The following is a 22,487-nucleotide window of genomic DNA, read 5'->3' as shown; positions in this document are numbered from 1 at the left end:
GTGTGATGTGTCCCTATACCGGCAGGCGCTCAATATAAAAGGCAAAATGCAACCTTGTACCTAAAGCACATGTGCTGTCTGCTGTAAATTGCTTGATTCACTGTGAAAGAGTCTCTCTTTTGTTCTCAGAAATGTATCATCTTAAATTTTACTCTCCCTTTTTATCCCCCCACAGGTGCAAATGTTTCTATGCTCCCCCATCATCTCCGTCCCTGAGGTTATCGCAAATTAGAAGGTGAAAAAAAACGCACTCGCAATGACATGTTTTCCGAGCTCATGCAGTCCTCCCGCACTGATAGGGCACAGCTGAATGCATGGAGGCATTCAGTGGCAGAGTCCAGGAAATCATTAAGTGAGCGTGATGCGAAGAGGTAGGATGCAATGCTGAGCCTAATGGGGGAGCAAACGGACATGTTCTGGTGTCTGGTGGAGCTGCAGGAAAGCCAACAAGAGCACAGATTGCCGCATCCACTGTACAAGCGCCTGCCCTCCTCCCCAAGTTCCATATGGATGGGGGTGGATGGGGCAGGGGTCCCGGGGGTGGGGTGTCAAGGAACGTGGGGGGTTGGATGGGGCAGGAGTCCCAGGGGGCGGGGGGGCACAATCCCCTTGTGGGGTGAGGAGGAGGGAACCGGTTGTTAATATTTTGGCAGCTCATCACTGCATTCAGTCACATACTCGGTCCACCACTTAGCTCCTCGCCAATCTTCCGCACCCTTTCTCCTACACTCAGCCTATCGTTGAACTGCTCCTTACTACTATCCAGGCTGCCTGTGTATGGCTTCATGAGCCATGGGAGCAACGGGTAGGCTGGGTCTCCAAGGATAACTATAGGCATTTCAACATCCCCAGTGGTTATTTTCTGGTCTGGGAAGTAAGTCCCTTCTTGCAGCTGCTCAAACAGCCCAGAGTTCCTAAAGATGCGAGCGTCATGCACCTTTCCCGGCCATCCCACATTGATGTCGGTGAAACGTCCCTTGTGATCCACCAGTGCTTGCAGCACCATTGAGAAGTACCCCTTGCAGTTTACGTACTGGTTGGCCAGGTGGTCCGGTGCCAAGATAGGGATATGCGTTCCAGCTATCGCCCCACAACAGTTAGGGAAACCCATTGCAGCAAAGCCATCCACTATGACCTGCACATTTCCCAGAGTCACTACCCTTGATAGCAGAACGTCAGTGATTGCATTGGCTACTTGAATCACAGCAGTCCCCACGGTAGATTTGCCCACTTCAAATTGATTCCCGACTGGCTGGTAGCAGTCAGGTGTTGCAAGCTTCCACAGGGCTATCGCCACTCGCTTCTCAAATGTCAGGCAACTCTCATCTTGGTATTCCTGCGCTTCAGGGTGGGGAAAAGCAACTCAAAGTTCCAGGAAAGTGGCCTTACGCATATTAAAGTTTCGTAGCCACTGGGAATCATCCCATACCTGCAACACTATGCGGTTCCACCAGTCTGTGCTTGTTTGCCGGGCCCACTGTATCAACCAGCCCCACTGCCGCTATGATGTCCCAATTGCCACATCCTGTGCTTTCAGGAACCTCTGTGTCCATGTCCTCCTCACAATCGTCCTCGTGCTGCCGTCTCTTAGCCAGGTTCTGCACATACTGCAGTATAATGCACGAGGTGTTTACAATGCTCACAACAGCAGCGGTGAGCTAAGCGGGCGCCATGCTTGCCATGGTATCGCGTCTGCATGGGAAACCCAGGAAAAAAGGCAGAAAACGATTGTCTGAAGTTACTTTCACGGAGGGAGGGAGGGGAGACTGACGACATGAACCCAAAACCACCCGCAACAATGTTTTTGCCCCATCAGGCATTGGGAGCTTAACCCAGAATTCCAATGGGCAGCGGAGACTGTGGGAACTGTGGGATAGCTTCCCACAGTGCACTGGCTCCATGAGTCGATGCTAGCCACGGTAGTGAGGACGCACTCCACCGACTTAATGCGTTTAGTGGGGACATAATCTACTGTACAAAATTGATTTCTAAAAATTTACTTCTATAAAAATCGACCTAATTTCTTAGTGTAGACATACCCTTAGATGCCACCAGCAGAAGGCTGATTTTCTTTTTTGGTGGTTTGGGTTCTGTAGTTTCCACATCAGAGTGTTGCACTTTTAAGACTTCTGAAAGCATGCTTCACACCTCATCCCTCTCAGATTTTGGAAGGCACTTCAGATTCTTAAATCTTGGGTCGAGTGCTGTAACTATCTTTAGAAATTTCACATTGGTATCTTCTTTGCATTCTATCAAATTTGCAGTGAAAGTGTTCTTAAAATGAACAACATGTGTTGGGTCATCATCCAAGACTATCACATGAAATATATGGCAGAATGCAAGTAAAAACAGTGTAGGAGACATACGATTCTCCCCCAAGGAGTTCAGTCACAAATTTAATTAATACATTCTTTTTTTAACAAGCATCATCAGCATGGAAGCGTGTCCTCTGGAACGATGGCCAAATCATGAAGAGGCACATGAATCTTTAGCGCATCTGGCACATAAATATCTTGCGACACCAGCTACAACAGTGTCATGCGAATGCATGGTCTCACTTTCAGGTGACATTGTAATTAAGAAGTGGGCAGCATTATCTCCCGTTATTGTAAACAAACTTGTTTCTCTTAGCAATTGGCTGAACAAGAAGTAGGACTGAGTGGACTTGTAGGCTCTAAAGTTTTACACTGGTTTTTTTTGAATGCAGGTTTTTTGTACATAATTCTACATTTGTAAGTTTAACTTTCATGATAAAGAGATTGCACTACAGTACTTGTATGAGGTGAAATGAAAAATACTATTTCTCTTATTTTTTACAGTGCAAATATTTGTAATAAAAAATAAATATAAAGTGAGCATTGTACACTTTGTATTCTGTGTTGTAATTGAAATCAATATATTTGAAAATGTAGAAAACATAAAAAAATATTTAAATAAATGGTATTCTATTATTGTTTAGCAGCACAATTAATCACAATTAATTTTTTTAATCCCTTGACACCCCTACTATTGAGGTGATTATTTTAAACAGTGTTGTTAGTCACAAAAATGACACTCAGCAGACAGAGATGGCAGTATACAGCACAATCACTGTCACTTCCACTACTTAACTCTGAATAACTTTGTATATATTTTGGCCTTTCTGACAATTAAGATTGTTTTGGGTAGAGGTCGAATGTCTCCTGCTCCCCAGGTAATGCCAAGGCTGGTTTGAAGACATGTTAATTTTCTGTTTTAGCCGGGGGGAGCCTATACTAACCAGCTTAACTGTATTTCAACATCATTGGACAACACAGTGTTTGCTCTTAGACAAGGCTTTAGAAAATACAAGCAAGCAACAATTTACTGAATTTAACCTTCTTTATCTGAATTGTTAAGACTTGAAAAGTCAATATGGTAACAATCGTTGCAAAATAAAAAATTGTTCTAATCTGTAATGCAAAGTATTGTGATTGAACTATTTAGGACTAGAAGAGAGCTTCAAGACCAGTTACCAGGATTTTCCAGGGTCTCCAACAATGATATTGCGCTCAAGATTCCAAAAGCCTTCAGAGGTGAAGAATAGAAAACGACAAATGAGGTGTGGTAAAGATAAACGGAAAAAATCAACTGCATCTCGGATAGCAATGGACCAGGAAACTACGCGTAAAAATCAAAACCTAAAGAAATCATCAAGTAAATGTGAAGGTAAACTTTCCTTTACTATAACTAAAGCATGTGCCTGAGAGAGGTAATATGCAAAGCAAAATTCAGGAGTGAACTCAGTAGTGAAATTTGGGCTGAATGGCATCAGGAAACAGGCTGAGGAGGACATTCAGCATAGAAATACATAAGAGCGGCCATACTGGCTCAGACTAAAGGTCCATCCAGCACAGTATCCTGTCTTCCAACAGTGGCCAATGCCAGGTGCCCCAAAGGGAATGAACAGAACAGGTAATCATCAAGTGATCCATCCCCTGTCGCCCATTCCCAGCTTCTGGTAACAGAGGCTAGGGACACCATCCCTGCTCATCCTGGCTAATAGCCATTGATGGACCCATCTCCATGAATTTATCTAGTTCTTTTTTTAACCCTTTGTAGTCTTGGCCTTCACAACATCCTCTGTCAAAGAGTTCCACAGGTTGTGTAAAGAAATACTTCCTTTTGTTTGTTTTAAACCTGCTGCCTATTAATTTCATTTGGTGACCGCTAGTTCTTGTGTTATGAGAAGGAGTAAATAACACTTACTTATTTATTTTCTCCACACCAGTCATGATTTTATAGACCTCAATCATATCCTCCCTTAATCATCTCTTTTCCAAGCTGAAAAGTCCCAGTCTTATTAATCTCTCTTCATATGGAAGCCATTCTATACCCCTAATAATTTTTGTTGCCTTTTTCTGAACCTTTTCCAATTCAATATATCTTTTTTGAGATGCGGCGACCACATCTGCACACAGTGTTAAAGATGTGGGCATACCATGGATTTATATGGAGGCAATATAGTATTTTCTGTCTTATTATCTATCCCTTTCTTAATGATTCCCAACATTCTGTTTGCTTTTTTGACTGCCACTGCACATTGAGTGGATGTTTTCAGAGAACTATACACAATGACATCAAGATCTTTCTTGAGTGATAACAGCCAATTTAGACCCCATCATTTTATATATATAGTTGGGATTATGTTTTCCAATGTGTATTACTTTGCATTTATCAACACTGAATTTCATCTGCCATTTTGTTTCACAGTCACCCAGTTTTGAGAGATCCTTTCATAGCTCTTTGCAGTCTGCCTGGGACTTAACTATCTTGAGTAATTTTGTATCTGCAAATTTTGCCACCTCACTGTTTACCCCTTTTTCCAGATCATTTATGAATATGTTGAATAGGACTTGTCCAGTACAGACCCCTGGGGGACACCACTATTTACCTCTCTCCATTCTGAAAACTGACCATGTATTCCTACCCTTTGTTTCCTATCTTTTAACCAGTTACCAATCCATTAGAGGACCTTCCCTCTTATTCCATGACATCTTACTTTGCTTAAGAGCCTTTGTTGAAGGACCCTGTCAAAGGCTTTCTGAAAATCTAAGTACACTATATCTACTAGCTCCCCCTTGTCTACATACTTGTTGACCCCCTCACAGAATTCTAGTAGATTGGGGGCATGACTTCCCTTTACAAAAACCATGTTGACTCTTCCCCAACAAATTACATTCATCTGTGTCTGACAATTCTGTTCTTTACTATAGTATCAACCAGTTTGCCTGGTACTGAAGTCAGGCTTTCCGGCCTGTAATTGCCAGGATCATCTCTAGAGCCAATTTTTAAAAATTGGCGTCACATTAGCTATCCTCCAGTCATTTGGTACAGACGCTGATTTAAATCATAGGTTACAGACTACAGTTAGTAGTTCTGCAATTTCACATTTGAATTCCTTCAGAACTCTTGTGTGAATTCCATCTGGTCCTGGTGATTTATTATTGTTTAGTTTATCAATTTGTGCCAAAACCTCCTCTAATGACACCTCAATCTGGGACAGTTCCTCAGATTTGTCACCTAAAAAGAATGGCTTGGGTTTGGGAATCTCCCTCACATCCTCAGCCATGAAGACTGATGCAAAGAATTTATTTAGGTTCTCCACAACCACCTTATTGTCCTTGAGTGCTCCTTTAGCATCTCGATTGTCCAGTAGCCCCACTGGTTGTTTAGCAGGGTTCCTGCTTCTGATGTACTTAAAAAAAAAAATCTATTACTTTTTGAGTCTCTGGCTAGCTGTTCAAATTCTTTTTTTTTGGCCTTCTTAATTATATTTTTACACTTAATTTGCCAGAGTTTATGCTCCTTTTTATTTTCCTCACTAGGATTTAACTTCCACTTTTTAAAAGAATAGCTTTTTGCTTCTCACTGCTTCTTTTACTTTGTTTAGCCCCGGTTGCACATTTTTGGTTCTCTTACTATGTTTTTTAATTTGAGGTATACATTTAAGTTGAGCCTGTATTATGGTGTCTTTAAAAAGTTTCCATGCAGCTTGCAGGGATTTCACTTTTGGTACTGTACCTTTTAATTTCTGTTTAACTAACCTCCTCATTTTATGTGTAGTTCCCCTTTCTGAAATTAAATGCTACAGTGTTGGGCTGCTGAGGTGTCTTCCTCGCCACAGGGATGTTAAATTTAATTATATTATGGTCACTATTACCAAGCAGTACAGCTATATTCACCTCTTGGACCAGATCCTATTTAAGTATCTGGAGCAGCCTAAAAATGACAGGTTCCAGCAATGAACATTTCCCTACACATACCAAAACAAAGCTCACCACTAAAACAACAATCCTAAATGCACTTCTTGTCATATCAGTGTCCTGAGACCTGTCCCAGCACCAAAAGTAGAACTTGAAATGTCTAGAGCAGGTCAATTCCTCGTGGGAAGAGAAGTGAGGGAGGCAGGCACTCACCATATGCTTTCCTAGTCTGTTTATTCACTATGTGTGTACTCAGTTCCTGTTTATCCTAAACAAAGAGGGTAGAAACATCAGCAAAGATTCCCAGAAACAATTGTACCTTCAAAACTCCAGCAAAAACAGAGGTTTCATTATAGTTACAGCCATGTATAATTGGAGTAATGCAGTGGTGAATTCGGCTCAGTATTCTCAACAGAATTAGTTAACTCCCATTGCATTTATGGATCCCCTGAAAGCTTCCTGTTTCTACCCTGTTCCTTCACTTGTCTCATGTCATGGCCAGAGCACTGAAAAATCAATGTTACTTTATGGTATTCATTTACTCTTCATCTTGTGCTGGCTCTGAAGTTACTAAGTTGGATAAAATTTAACATCCCCTTCCTCCTGTATTCTAAAGCATTAAGTCAAGTCCAAGAAGATGCTGCTCAATTCACCCCATCTCGTATTCAACGCCATGGTCCCCCTACACATTAGATATCTTTCTCCTGATGTCTCATGGCACTGAAGATCTATTCAGTATAGGGTATAATACAGGACAGGTGAGACAAGTGCCTCGGTCATGAAATGTCTGACTGTCTTGAGGCTGTGTTTAGTATAGACTTGGCAAGTATTGAGTAAACAAACTTCTTACTTTAGTAGAAGGTGAGAAAGTGCTAGCCACAGACCAACTGTAACATCAATAGAGCTCTAAGGTATGTACACAAACTCTTCACAGACCCCTACCCCTTTTTAATTTGGGTTTTAATATTGGAAACCTATTTTAAAACTACTTTCCCATTGATTAATTGGATTGGCCCCAGTATTTTCAATCAGTGCTTGCACTCTCCTTTTTGGACATTATTCTCATTTGTCTGATGTGCTGAGTATCAATTTACCTCCCCCCCCAAAAAAAGGTATGACAAGAGAGACTGAAAGAAGTGTGCATGCTGGACTTTGTTTAGGAATAGCAATGGGGAGTCCCTGTGGCACCTTAGAGACTAACAAATTTATTTGGGCATAAGCTTTCGTGGGCTAGAGCCCAAGACTTCATCAGATACATGAAGTGAAAAATACAGGAGCAGGTATAAATACATGAAAGGATCGGGGTTGCTTTACCAAGTGTGAGGTCAGTCTAATGAGCTAGATCAATTAACAGCAGGATACCAAGGGAGGAAAAATAACTTTTGAAGTGGTAAGAGAGTGGCCCATTACAGGCAGTTGACAAGAAGATGTGAGTAATAGTAGGGAGAAATTAGTAATGGGGAAATTAAGTTTAGATTTTGTAATGACCCAACCTGGGAGTGGTTGGATCATTACAAAACCGAAACTTAATTTCCCCATTACTAATTTCTCCCTACTAGAAATTAAAGATTAATCTTTAATTAAAGATTATGTCATATGATAAAATCTCCAGGAATTCATCCAACCAAAACTGGCAACTCTGGAGCAGAGGTAGAAGGGAGCATCTGCAAACAGTCCTGTATTTTGCCTCTGTGGGGCTAGCCCCACAGAAACTTGTGTTCTGTGCTCTATGCCTCCTCCCCCTTTGCCTTGCAACCTATATGCTGCAGGGCCAGACGTCTCCCAACATTATCTGGTTTAGCCTCCGGGATTGGAGTAGCTCCAATATCTCCAGTAGCCCCCAATAGCTGCAGGTGGTATTGCACCCTGAGGTACATCAGCCTTTCTGTACTGTTGTGTGACATTATTGGTGGGGCTTAGCCCCTACTGACAAGCTATTTCTGTCTTTTACTACCGTTAACTTTTACCCCCAATCGGGGCTATTGCAGATTATGTATTCCTTTTGCCACCCGATCTTAAACCGAACTTCACACCCCCTTGATAATCTGTACGTTATTCCCTGATCACCAGAAACTTCTATGCCTAAACTCTGTACCATACACTTTTTTTTTTAAACATCATCTAAATAAAATGTTTCCTACAGGTGGTGAATTCAAAACTAAAGTTAGCATTGGGTTTGGTTTTGTCATTACAAAGGCAAAAAAAGATGACTGAAGTTTAGCCAAACCCAAAAGCATAGCTGCCTGAGCCCATGCTGTTACATTCATGTTGCCTGTGGTTGTATTTTAAGACTTGTTTAGTTTTTCCACTTTGCAGGGGTTGCATCAGAAACATTCTCCTAGGTAACCTTTCTATTTTTCTGTGACCAGCAAAACTAACTGAAATTCATTTGTGACTAGCATACCAACACTATGACAGAAAGAAATGTTACATACTGACAAGGGACTCAAAAACTCTGCGTTTTGATTTAGACGACAATGGCTGTCATAAAATATCAATTGAGGATTCACAATCCATTGAAGGTACAGTTTCTCTTTCTATATCAAAATAATATATATTGTCTTACAGGGCACTTTCATGTATTTCCATGTGCTCGCTTTCACTTACTCTGTATTATCAATCGGCATTAGAAACATTTGATCCCACTAGTATGATGCTTTGATAGTTACAGAACAAAAACAGTAACAGGCTTAAAGTAAGTACTGTATAATTTTAAATGAAAATCTTGTTTACTGGCCACTAGAGTAAAAGGCATGTTTGCATTCCAGTAGGTGGAAAGGGGGAGAAACAATCACTTGGGAAGAGAAATAAAAGGAGATAAAGAAACTGTGGGGTGCAACCATATTTAACTCCTTCCTGACCTGTGTCTGGGCTTCTCTAATCAATGCACAAAAATGACACCCCAGCTAGCATTCAAAGACGAGCTGCTAGACATTTTGGGGGAGGAAATGGTAGAGGGAGAAAATACAAATAATGATGGAGTAGAGCAGCCACAATGTGTTGAAGGGAGTGAAAGCACTGATTGCACTATGTGTGCCTCTAAACTGGAGCCATGCCGCCGCGCACAGCGCTCTAGGGGCCGGGGTTTCACAGGGAGTCAGACATGCTCCCCCCTCCCCTGGAGCCATGCCGCTGTGCACAGCGCTATGGGGCTAGGGCTCCTCAGGTGTCAGACATGCTCCCCCCTCCCCATGAGCCATGCTGCCGCACATGCAGTGCTCTGGGGGCCGGGGCTGCACACTCCCGTGTGGCAGTATTTGGCTCCGCGGGGAGACTAGGAGCCTCAGCTCATGGTAAGGGGTCCACGGCCAGGGGGATTGGATAAGGGGTGGGATCTGGGGGGGGCTAGGGGTCTCTGGAGGGGGCAGTCAGGGAGCAGGGGGGATTGAATGGGGCATGGGAGTCCCGGGGTCTCTCAGGGGGCGGGGGGGGGGGGGTCAGGGCAGTCAGGGGACAGGGAGCAAGGAGGGTCCTGGGGGGCAGTTAATGGGGGGGGGGGTCTCTGGAGGGGGTGGTCAGGGGACAAGGAGCTGGGGGGGTTGGATGAGTCAGGAGTTCTGGGGGGGCTGTCAGAAGGCAGGGGTGTGGAGAGGGGCTGGGGGAGGCAGGGAGGCGGGGGGGTTGTATGGGTCGGGAGTTCTGGGGGTCCTGTCGGGGATGGGGAGCAGTTGGATAGGCTTGGGAGTCCGGGGGGGTCTGTCTGGGGGCGTGGATAAGGGTCGGGGCAGTCAGGGGACAGGTAGGGGGTAGGGTCCTAGGTGGGCAGTCAGGGGACAAGGAGCAAGGAGGCTTATGTAGGGGGTGAGGTCCTGGGGGGCAGTTAGGGGCAAGGGTCCCAGGAGGGGGTAGTCAGGGGACAAGGAACAGGGGGGTTGGGAGTTCTGAGGGGGGAAAGTCAGGGGGCGGGAAGTAGGAGGGAGTGGATGGGGCGGGACTATGAGACCTATACAGTGCAAGACACTTCAGACGGAGGGCCAGCACCTTACCTGGTGTCATTGAGCATAACTCCTCCCTCATGGGAGCTATGTCCATTTAGTCCAGATGAGGACCTGTATCTGATCCTACCTCTGAACAGCGGAAGGCCCCATTGTCAGGGATTTAGAGGCAGCTGAAGAAGAACATGACAGTCAAGATGTGCTGTCAAGGGATGCAAGGAGCTGGGGAGGGAGTCAGGCCCAGTGAATTGCTGAAGGTCCAACCTGACTGGGGACATCTGTGGATTTACAGCACTGAACTCCTGGACTCTTCTACAGATAGGGTTAGTGGAAGTATTCCAGGGAAACTCTGCAATTTGGAACTTGAGTTTCTACAGTGAGGAAATAAGCTGTGGAGAATGGGGCCCATAATTAGTTTTTAAATATGAATTTGAATGTAGGTCTATGGGAGGGTTTCCCATTATCTGGTGAGCAATTTGTCAGATGCTGGCCAGCAATCCCTGCGTAGTTAGGGTGAAAGTGTGTCTCCTAGCTACAGCTCCACAATGCCTACTAGAGCTGCACCACCCCAACAAAAGTTCTAAGAGTCAGAGTTCACAGGAAGCAGACCTGCTGCACCATGCTGGAGAAGGGAGCAGCATGTGCTCCCCTCCACGCTGACCACGTCAGCCATTGCAGAGAGAGAGCCATAGACTTTTGGAGGGGCTGGTGCAAAGATTGTAACTCTGAATAGCTGAAGGAGCACAGTGTTTGCAACTCTGGCCACGCCCTGAGAGGGGAATGCAAGGTGGAGCACAAACTACCTTCCTACCATTATACACTCACATAAGAGTTAGTCACAATTTGGCCCCTTGTTATTAACAGGACAGCCATTTACTGTTTACTTAGTTTTAGTCATTATCCCTTGTTACTAGACTGGTGCTTAAAAACTCAAAATTAGTCTCACACTGCACTACTGACCTCTATCTTGAAGAATTTATTCTCTGTTATAAAAGACAATGAATAAATACAATTGTCATACTCTCCTCCTCCCCAGTACAGATATCGGGACAAAGATGGTACACAACTCCATTTAGGGAGGCCTACACTTAAGCAGGGCCGGCTCTGGCTTTTTTGCCGCCCTAGGCAAAAAAGCCACCCGCCGCGCCCCCACCTCCTCCGCCAGTGCGGCAGGGGAGGGCGCCGAGCAATCCCCCACCGGCCGGGGCGGCCAGAGCGCTGGGGGGAAAGCGGAGAGCCCCCGGTGGCCAGAGCGCCGGGAGGAGGGCGGAGAGCCCGGCCGGGGCTCTCCGCTCTCCCCGGCGGCCAGAGCGCCGGGAGGAGGGCGGAGAGCCCGGCCGGGGCTCTCCGCTCTCCCCGGCGGCCAGAGCGCCGGGAGGAGGGCGGAGAGCCCGGCCGGGGCTCTCCGCTCTCCCCGGCGGCCAGAGCGCCGGGAGGAGGGCGGAGAGCCCCCGGCGGCAGGAGCGCCACGGGGAGGGCGGCGAGCCCAGTCGCTCTCGGGCTGGAGCGCCCTGCCGCGCCGCCCCCCTCCAGGCGCCGCCCCAAGCACATGCTTGGTGGGCTGGTGCCTGGAGCCGGCCCTGCACGTAAGGCAGCATGTAGAGTATAGACACTGCATGCCCAGCTAGAACAGGCATAAACATCAGTGTAGATGGTGAGGCACTGCTTAAGCTAGTAGCGAAAGACCAGCACCCACACCCTACATGGCTGTCTACATGCCTAAGGAGTGCCTCCCACCTCTACATTATTTTTAGCAACATAGTGTCCTACTGCCTCCCTGCTGCCAGAGCCCTTCCCCACTGCAATGAAATGCTCCAGCAATGGAAAAAAGGCTCTGGCAAGTGGGAGGCAGTGGGAAAAGGCCAGCAGCTCCCTAGTGCTGAGCCTTTTCCTCACTGCCTTCTCCCTGCCAGAGCCTTTCACTGCTGCATGCAGATACACACTGCAGGGTGGGCACAGCCTGCCTTTCATTGTCGTGTGTATCTACACGTACCCTACAAGTTGCTGCAAGTGGCTGATAAGACCATTGTAAGTATATATGAATGCAAAACAGTGATCAAGACTTAGAAGGAAATGACGCCTATTGCTGTTACTGCATATTCCAGGAAAACTGAATGTTGCGTTTTTGCAGAATACTTGTAAAATCATCTTAGTTTGCGGTATATGTATGTTTAATTGCAAAAATATTTTTTATATTTTAGATATTGCATGGTTAGACATATTCACAAGCAACAAACCGAATAATTATGGTAAGATTTTGGTTACTCTGGCCCAGAGAGTAAAACTATATTTGTTTATGTCAGAGTTTGGTTTTGAAAAGGTTTTTCATGGACCTTTAAGGGAAGTACAGAAAGTTAGTAATGCAATAAGAAAGTGTTGCTAATCTTAGAGATTCCTGTCTATCTCAAGGTTTTCTATAATGCTCATCACTGTAGTATCAAAGCGCCGCTAAGACTGATATTAATATTCAGAACATTAATAATATTTCGCATTTATATAGCACTATACAAATATTAGTTATCAAAAATGCTTGTTAGGTAGGGAAGTCTTATTAAACCCACTTTATAGATGGGCTTAGAGAGTTTGAATGATTTGTTTAATTCCAATGTTCAATGAGGCAGTGCTATATTTACAACAAGTTCTTGGCTTCCAAGCTCATGCTCAAGCTTCAGTAGGCCACTTCAAACATATTCAAAGGTGATATATAAATTAGACTCCCTACGATCTACTGACACCAGAATACCAATGTGTATGGGAATCTTAGGTGGTGTTTCAAACATTTGGGCAGCTGGAAGAAGGTGTAAAGTGAGGATCAAAGCTTCCTTTAACTTACATCCTCCTTTCAGCTGCTTTTATTGCTATATTCCTCTCTTTTGGATTGTTGGACTGTGAATTACAGTCTTATGGCTCCCTTATATGCAGATGCACTCACTGATGTGCAATTTGCACATCACTTCTGAATTTGGCCCGTTGAGTGAAAGGGTATAACACAAGGATAAAGAACTTGAAATATCTTGCAAGTTACTTCAGATATCCTCCCAGATTTCAAATTAGTATAATTTGCCTGCTGAGGCACAACTAAATGGTGTACTTTATACCTTCTTCTTGCAGACTTAGTCCATCTAAATGCCATTATCTTTATTTAGATTTACCTGCATATAAATAGACTGTGCTAGAATGTGCCCCACATTCTACCAAGGATTTTAGAGGGATTCCATGTAGTTAGAATACCCAGAAGGCTGACTCAGACATAATTCCTTCCAGGGGTCTCCCACAGAGTGCACACCAGCCAGTCGGAGGTTCATTGAATGACACAAAGGATGAATTTGGTCCATTAACTCCAATTGGTTTTTAAAGAGTACAAAGCTCTCCAGAACAACAACAAAAATCTCTTTAATTGCACTGTCTTGTAGAACTTGTAAAGGTATTCAGATACTATGGGGACAGACATATTCTAAACAGAAAAAATACTGCCTGACCTGGTTGGATTTAGCCATACTCTATTTACTATTGGAATTCCTTTTAAAGTAAGAACTTTATTATTTGTGGGACCCCTCTTAGGTAATTCCTGCAGCTAGCCAATCAATAATCCTCATTTCAGTCTATCATTTCATATAAATTGGTAGAAGGCATTCTTGGTTCATATCCTTTCTGCTTCTGATCCTTAATTTATTAGTTTTCCCAGTTTAACCTAAACCTTGTGTTTGGTCTTGAGATGGCCAACAGAAATGGATATTTTTCACCTACTTCTGTTAGAATTAGTTAAAATTCGCACTGCCCTATTGTTTCCCTCGATTTTATGCTATTGAGAGAATGTCATTTCAAATAGGAGTCAATCCAACCATCCCATGAATAGGACTCAGAATACATGGTGTACACATCATTCACTTTTAGAAGGAGGATTTAAAGCCATGGTTGTTATATAGTAGATCCCAAAGTACTTTACAAAGGTGGTCAATATCATGAGTGCTTAGGCATGTTGCTATTCTTGTGTCTATCAGTATGCAGTGAAAATTGAATATTGCCTCTTCAGGAGATTTTCGAGTTATGTTTCAATTCAGAAAAAAATGAGTCGGTATTTTAAATTTATACTTTAGCTCTGGTGGCCAGAAACAGCACTAAAAAACGTTGTAAAAATTTGGTGACCATGACCCAGCGATCAAAAAATAACTTTCTCCTATTGGGCAAGAAGAAGAAACAACTGTGTCTGAAGGTAAGAAGTAGTATATTTGCCCTTCATCTTTTCATCAAACTGTCTTTGCCTTTCTTCATCCTTTTTCAGTTTCACCCAAAATCTTTAGTGTCCCTTCCTGCTCCTGTTAAAGGAAATTAGAGTTCAGCTGCTTGTGCTGAGCTCTGGTGTTTGGATGCTCACAGCCTTCTATCTCTTTCACTGCTACTCTTGGTAATGTATTTTAAATCTCAGAGCACACTTATGTGATATGGTGTGCTCTGAGATTTAGAATACAAAGTGCATATAAAGCATCGAGTAAGCTAGAAAGCAAATGTTAGTACTTCGTAGCACATCATTTGAGCCCAGTGTGGGAAGCTAGGTTGTAGCTTCCTTTAGAGAGGGAGAAATTGCTGCAACAAGAGGTGGTGTGCAGGAAGAGAAGGGAGGAAAAGAGGCATAAGGTACTCCATGTGAAAGAGGAGGGCTTGGAAGTGGAATTCTCTTCTCGGGATAAACTGGAGCTTCAATATACATAGAGGAATATTGATCTAAGAAAAGAAACTTAAAACACTTTTAAACACTCTTACCCTGTGTAATTAGAATTTTGTGGTTGTTGTTCTCCATTGAGGGTTTGTCTAGATTAGGAAAAGCAATCAAGGTTCAGTTACCCTAGTGTTATAAGATAACTTTTACTTTGAATTAACTGGTTCTGATTGACTCCAGAAGGATGTCTAAAGATGGATCTCAACCAACTAAATTGAGGCAAAAAAGTGTCAACCGGTATGTATGCTAGGGGAAACGGGATAGCTATCCCTGACTGCTTTTCCTACTGTAGGCAAACCCTGTGTCACTTCCTCATGTTAAATTTGAAAAACTTTGTTTTTTGTTTCTTTTTAATTTACAATTCACTTTCTATAGAAAGCATTTTGTGAGAGAATGAGTAAAGGCACTCCTATTAAAATACAGGAGAGCAAGTACTTACAAGGGATTTTCCTGATTCAGAGATTAAATGTCCACAAATTGCTTGTCTGAAATGGGTACCATGGAATCTAGAAAGATTTGAACCCTGCACTACAACTGTTGTCACTGGTAAATGAACTGTTCTGAAGATCCAGATCATACCTCAGCATTCCCTGACATGGTTCATACATAGTTCCAGCTTTCAATGAATAGGTTTTAAGTTTCTCAAAACTGACAACATTAGAAAGTCCATGGGCCCTATTCTCCTCCAGAAGGATATGAACATTTTCCTTGAGCTCAATTGGCATAGATTAGGTCCCCATAGCTGTAACATACTATGGGAATATAATAAAAACATGATTCAGTCCCATCTATGCTGCAAGATGGAATTGTGTTTTGAACCAAGTTGAGGAACTATCTTATTGTAACTGGTCTCCACCCAGTTCATTCTGCAGTATAGGTGGTCACTAAGTCTCTTAAAAATTCTTTAAATTTCCCATAAGAGGGATTGGGATAGTTTTGTTTAGAATTAGTCAGGCATTGAATGTACAACCCATGGTTAATACAGATCAGAATAGGAAGGGAAACTCCAATTTTGGTGGCTGTCTTCACAGGTCTTGAATCCAAATGGTAAGGCACCACGGGGTCATATGGTGGCAGGACACAGCATGGAAGAGATTACAGGTGGCGCTCCTGACCCCAAACAGGTATGTGGCCAGAAAGACAAATAAGTGTGTATATGTGCACACACCTATGCAATAGGTGGAACTGTGCAAGGGGCACAACCCTGATGCTTCGATCCCATTTGCTACAAATGGATATCATTTACATTTCACCAATAATTACCCGTATTTCTATTCTTTTTGATTTTTAACATTAAGTGAAAGAGTAACGATGGCTTACCTGTGAATTGGTGGTCAACTTCTAGGAGTGCATCCATCAGTTCAGAGTCAACCTTTAGGCTTAGACTAGAACCTAGAAGATAGAGACGTTTTCCCACAGTAATTCCAGAGCACTGGAGTTGGGCAAGCCCAGACATGAGAGCAAACAGAGACTTTCAGTACGAAAGCTAAAGTCCTTATTGCAAATACACATCACAGCTGGAACAGAAAGAAGAAAAGGACGGGGACTCTGGCCTGATGGATATATGCTTATGAGAAGACCAACTTACAGGGGGGCAAAACTGTCCCATTCTCAAGAGCAGTGCATCTACTCATCCTGGGCTGGCTCCAGGGTTTTTGCCACTCCAAGTGGCGGGGAAAAAAAAAAAAAAAAAAAAGCTGCGATCATGATCGGCGGCAGCTCCACCGCGCCGCTTTCTTCTTCGGCGGCAATTCGGCGGCGGGTCCTTCCCTCCGAGAGGGACCGAGGGACCCGTCGCCAAATTGCTGTTGAAGAGCCCGACTTGCCGCCCCAAGCACCTGCTTGCTGAGCTGGTGCCTGGAGCCAGCCCTGCACTCATCTGAAGTCAGAACTACTGGGATCTAACAAGCTGTAGACCCAGAAAAGGGAAGTTGACAGACACTAAACATAAACCAGAAATTCAGAATGAACTACTCCACTGCAGGACCTTACGACTTAAATCTGTATCAGTAGAAGACTATGAAACAACATTGTAATATCTTGTGAATGTGAACAGACAATTGGGTGTCAGCTTACCACATTTCAGTGTAGAAAGTCTTGTTTTTAACTGGCCTGTAGGTAGACATGGATAGTGGATATTTTGTGAACACACAAAAATACATTAGTTTGGTGGCTTTGGCATATTTTCTCTAAACAGACATCCTAATCCAATGGAAAATGGAAGTTTCAGACAACTTAGTTTATTATCAAAAGCAGTTATATTATGGTAGCACCCAAAGATACAATCAGGTTAACTTAATGGTCTTCAAATTTAAATTGACAAGGTGGGCTTTTATTGAACCAACTTCATTTGGCAGAAAAGACAAGCTTTTTGAGCTCCTTTTTCAGGTCTAGACAAATTTAAATGTCAGTCTCCACTTAAAGGCAGTAAGTTTCAGACTGCATGGGTTCAGGTATAGGACTGGTCCCAGAAAAGTTGGTCTGGAGAAATTGAAAAAGACCAAGATGGACAGCTGCCATTTCTAATACGTGAAGGAGCATGTCTCCTAAGCCAGAAAGGAGTGATGGTAACTTTGACTTGATCTCTCTTGATCTTTCTGGTAACCTGAGAAAACAGAGGAACTGCAGGAAAGGTTGGTTGTGTTTTGTTTATTTCCCCCCTTCTATTTTAAGATGTTCCTGGGAGCACTTTCTCTTTCTAGGACAGAAGTCCTAGTAAATAGTTTGCTTTGCATTTCTGGAACAAGTCTCAATCAGAGACAGAGTAAAAAGTGAAGTCCAAGGAGTAGAGGGTGAGGAAAATTTCCCTTTCTGAGGAGGACAAAGCTTTCAGAGGTCTGAAGTCTCTTTGACAATTTTAAGAGGTATCTACTACACTTTAATTTGCTTTTCCATTGGTGTAAATAAAGAAATGCCAGGTCAGGATGATCTTAGTCAGAGGGAACTGTTCCCACGGGAACTACATGGGGTAAAACCAGGGCAGTTGGGATCTCGTGGTATGTAGTATAGGGCCAGCCAATTCCAGTGATACAGGGTGTCCAATCAGATATTAGACCCCAGCCTTGAGAGAATGGAGGGGATTTACAAAGATGGTCTTAAAGGAGTGGGGATGGGAAACCTTCACTGGACTCACTGGAACCAGAGCCTGGAATAGTCTGCCATCAGACTGTGTGTGATGGGGGGAGGGAGAAACTGTCAAGTCCATACCAGTGTGTTGCTCTTTGTCTTGCTCCTTCTCTTCTCAGTGTTATGGTATCAAAAGCATTAAGGGAGGGGCGAGTCTGGCAGTGGTAGGTGTAGCATATGAGTCCCATCTGAGAAGGTGCACTCACTGATGCAGGTGGCATGGTCTTCACCTCTCTTAGAACTTTGGCCTGAAATTAGCAGCTGGAGGCAGTTCTTGAAGGCAGCAGAGGAATGAAGAGAAGTTAAGAAAAGAATAAGATGAAAAACAAAAAGGGTCTTGAGCAGAGAAATGGCCCTGAGGAAAAATGTTGCTGCTCTTAACAGTGGTAGAAGACTGCTTTAGGTGTTTGGGCCTACCCAGCTCCAGTGCCTTGGATACCTGGCCGGAAAGTTTTTCGCAGCTATCTTTGTATTGTCCTAAAGGTGAGCAGGCCTTCCATGAGGTTCAGACTCTGTACTGACAGACGCACTTCACCTGATAAAGGGAGACTATTACATTTTTAAAAAATGTAATAAGTCAGCAGCATCTCTATTTTAACTTTTCACGGCAGAGATTTTTTAGAAACACAGGCCTTACTATACATGCATCACTTTGTGTGTTTTTCATAGTTGACTGAACAAGAAAACCAGCTGTTCATCATGCATTACAACGAAGAAGATTCAGTTAGGTTTCAGTGTTATGAGGATCAGAACTACTACCTTCATGTGAACAAGGACTCCGTTGATCTATGCAAGATGAAAGAAACAGATGCTGATACAGGAAAAGACTTCTATTTCAAGGTGGCATATGTGTGATACATAGTTCCCCAGACCTTGCAATGACTCAAGTATGTACACAGCCCCTGAAATGAGCCAATACAAAATAGAAATGAAGGGAGATTGAGATCACGGGGGGATTAAGTTCCTTAGTTTTGTATCAAGTTTTTCTATAGCTTCTGTTTCATGATTCACTATTTTTGATGTCTAAGGGAGAGGTTATTTTGTGTTTTAAATATACTGTACCTGAGCGAAGTATGTAACTTAGAGAAGGGATGGCTAGCAGTGTTTTAGAAAAAAAAAGCAATTTCTTGGTAACTTTTTTTTCCTTGACATTATATTTATACTTTAAAGGAGGCTGATTTAGGAAGTGGGGAACATAACAGCAGGGACCCAAAAATAGGAAGAGAGAATCACAGAAAAGATAACACTTTTAATATTACATTTTGTAATAAGAAACTGTATTTCTTAAATGTCGCACATAAATTCACCTGAAAAACCATGAAGGAGATTAATAATTATTCAGCAGCCACTACATGTACGTGAATGTGTGTGTACAATGTACTTACTTTACTGAGGCTTTGCTACACCAGCCATTCTGCTCCCACCCTGGAGATCTGAAAAAAAGAGCATAAGGACAGAGGGCTAGTAGTTAAAGGCTAACAGCAAAGCTATTCCACCTTCTTTACCACCCCCCAAGTAAATCCATTTACCTTTCCAAGCTACTCCAGCCCCCATTCTTCATCTTTCCACCCCCACCAAAAAAAAAAACAGCTGAATGGCCTGAGAATCCCACTGCATTAGCAGGAAGAGGGCAGATTGGGCATCATGGAAGGATGTGCTCCCTGTGAACTTTGGTCTGATCAATTCCCAACTCGATCCTAGAGGGAAACACAATAGAGAAGGAAATCTTTAGCTCAGGTACAGAGCAAAGTACAAAACAGTACAAACAAAAATTGAAATAAGTGTCTGAATAAATGAATTCAAAGAATAAACTCAAGCTTCTTACCTTGGGCTTGCAGCAGGTCTTGTGCAGGACAGAGCCATCTGAAATAGGCAAAGGAACAAACCAGAAATATGAAGTAGTTGGATCTAGACATCATGGCTCTGATTCTCCATTTCCCAGCACCTTACTTAGTTATTTACCCAGTGTAAAGTAGGTGTAAAACACTACCATTGATTTCATAACCGCTTAAACTCATTTTGCTCTGGTGTAAATGACTACACAACAGCAAACCAGGCCTTAAATATCAGAAGTTACGCAACTGCTCCAGGGTACTATACCTGGAACTGCAGGTTTGGTGAAACAATGCACAGGTCCCACAACATTTGCAGAGAATGTTCTGTGCGGATATATATACTGTGTGCACCTGAAGCAGGAAACCTAATGTGAACACTCAATCATACTAGGCCAAGTTGCAACCAAGCAATTCTCTAGTAGAAAAGGCTTCAAAGTTGTGTGAGACCATGCAAGAATAGAAACAGAACTTAATTTTCCCTCATAGCCATGCATAATGCTACTGCTGGGCTAACACCCTGTTATACTCTTTAAATAGTGAGAATGTGTGCCAAACCTGTGAAGAAACCAAAGAACTTTGCTGCTCAATAAACAATTAAGAGATTCTGACATAACCCCTTCGTTTTGACTAAAAATTCTTATGGATCCAGGTGTCTGATTAGACACCATTTAAATCAGTAAAAGACAGCCATTGACTTCAATGTGCATTGCACTGGGTCTTCATGATTTGAAATCTCCATGGGATGAAACACAGACTTGAGTGACTTTAATTGATAACTAGAACTATTTGTTATGTTGCACACCCATGAATTAAACTAAATGTCATTACACAACAGTATCTCACAATACATTTATTTTGAGAGAGATGGCAGGAGAACAAAGACCCTAATTCAGTTTGAATATTTGAAAAGTGCTTCCAAGTGCAGGTATTTTGGATTCATTCTGTGCCTCTAGACTCTAGAGCCTGTTGTGCCACTGATTAATATTAGCAATATGATGGTCCCATTCATGTACAAAACACTCCCTCTAGTGGCTAAATTCCTGGAACTGCTACTTCACTGGTCTTAGGTGTTTCCAGTTGAAGTCACTGGAAAAATTCTTCCTGACTTCTATGGCCTTTGGATCGGGCCCATAGTAAAAGTTTGAATTGTGGTGCCACATGTACAGTATGTAGTTATCTTGCACTTGGATTGTTTACATGCACAGCCTCATTTTTTCCACTCTCTCCTTCTATTTCAAATTAGGGCTGTCAAGCGATTAAAAAAAATTAATCGCGATTAATCATGCTGTTAAACAACAATAGAATACCATTATTAAATATTTGTGGTTGTTTACTACATTTTCAAATGTTAATTTCAATTACAACACAGAATACAAAGTGTACAGTGCTCACTTTATATTTATTTTTATTACAAATATTTGCACTGCAAAACAAAAAAAATATTTTTCAATTCACCTCATACAAGTATAATGAAAGTTGAACTTACAAATGTAGAATTATGTACAAAAAAAACTGCATTCAAAAACAAAACAATGTAAAACTTTAGAGCCTACAAATCCACTCAGTCCTACTTCTTGGTCAACCAATCACTCAGACAAACAAGGTTGATTACCATTTGCAGGAGATAATGCTGCCTGCTTCATGTTTACAATGTCACCTGAAAGTGAGAACAGGCGCTCGCATGGCACTGTTGTAGCTGGCGTTGCAAGATATTTACGTGCCAGATGCGCTAAAGATTCAGATGTCCCTTCATGCTTCAACCACCATTCCAGAGGACATGCTTCCATGCTGATGAAGGGTTCTGCTTGATAACAATCCAAAGCAGTGCAGACTGACGTATGTTCATTTTCATCATCTAAGTCAGATGCCACCAGCAGAAGGTTGATTTTCTTTTTTGGTGGTTTGGGTTCTGTAGTTTCTGCATCAGAGTGTTGCTCTTTTAAGACTTCTCAAAGCATGTTCCACACCTTGTCCCTCTCAGATTTTGGAAGGCATTTCAGATTCTTAAACCTTGGGTCGAGTGCTGTAGGTATTTTTAGAAATCTTACATCGGTACCTTTGCATTTGGTCAAATTTGCGGTGAAAGTGTTCTTAAAACGAACATAGACTCTTTTGTTTATCATTTTTACAGTGCATATACTTGTAATAAAAAATAATAATATAAAGTGAGCACTGTACATTTTGTATTCTGTGATGTAATTGAAATCAATATTGAAAATGTAGAAAACCATCCAAAAATATTTAATAAATTTTATTTGGTATTCTATTGTTATATGTGCAATTAGTCACGATTAATTTTTTTGAGTTAATCGCATGAGTTAACTGCGATTAATTGACAGCCCTACTTCAAATATTTAACAAACTAAGGCTTTTTCTTTTTAAATCACGTTTTATGTTTAAGGAAATAAGCAAGTATAAAACGCAGCATTGGTAGTTCCTGTAAGGATTTAGATAGATATTGGTTTTGGACATTGTAATTTCACTTATAACCTTCCAGAAAACACAGAGCAAATGGTAACTTCATTAACATAATCTGTAAACAGAATTCATAGTAATATAGGTGAATTGCTGAAATCTGATCTAATTTATGTATGCAAAAAGTGTGAACCAACACTTTCAAAAGTACCCAGTGATTCTGAGAGCCCAACTT

At 42.5% G+C, this 22,487-nt stretch overlaps 1 protein-coding gene across 1 annotated transcript in view; it reads left to right on the top strand.

The window, feature by feature from the left end:
* Positions 1-22,098, top strand: part of LOC101931484 (uncharacterized) — a 28,673-nt gene extending 6,575 nt beyond the window's left edge. Inside the window, exons 2-7 of the mRNA XM_005295233.4 lie at positions 3,466-3,687; positions 8,624-8,746; positions 12,361-12,408; positions 14,257-14,372; positions 15,908-16,000; positions 18,672-22,098. Of these exons, the coding sequence (XP_005295290.2) occupies positions 3,519-3,687; positions 8,624-8,746; positions 12,361-12,408; positions 14,257-14,372; positions 15,908-16,000; positions 18,672-18,857 (735 nt within the window). The 5' untranslated portion in view covers positions 3,466-3,518 and the 3' untranslated portion in view covers positions 18,858-22,098. The remainder of the gene's footprint in view (positions 1-3,465; positions 3,688-8,623; positions 8,747-12,360; positions 12,409-14,256; positions 14,373-15,907; positions 16,001-18,671) is intronic.
* Positions 22,099-22,487: the final 389 nt, after the last annotated feature.

The sequence above is a fragment of the Chrysemys picta genome, chromosome 6, assembly GCF_011386835.1.
Source record: "Chrysemys picta bellii isolate R12L10 chromosome 6, ASM1138683v2, whole genome shotgun sequence".
NCBI lineage: Eukaryota > Metazoa > Chordata > Testudines > Emydidae > Chrysemys > Chrysemys picta.
This window is presented reverse-complemented; position numbering and strand designations above follow the sequence as displayed.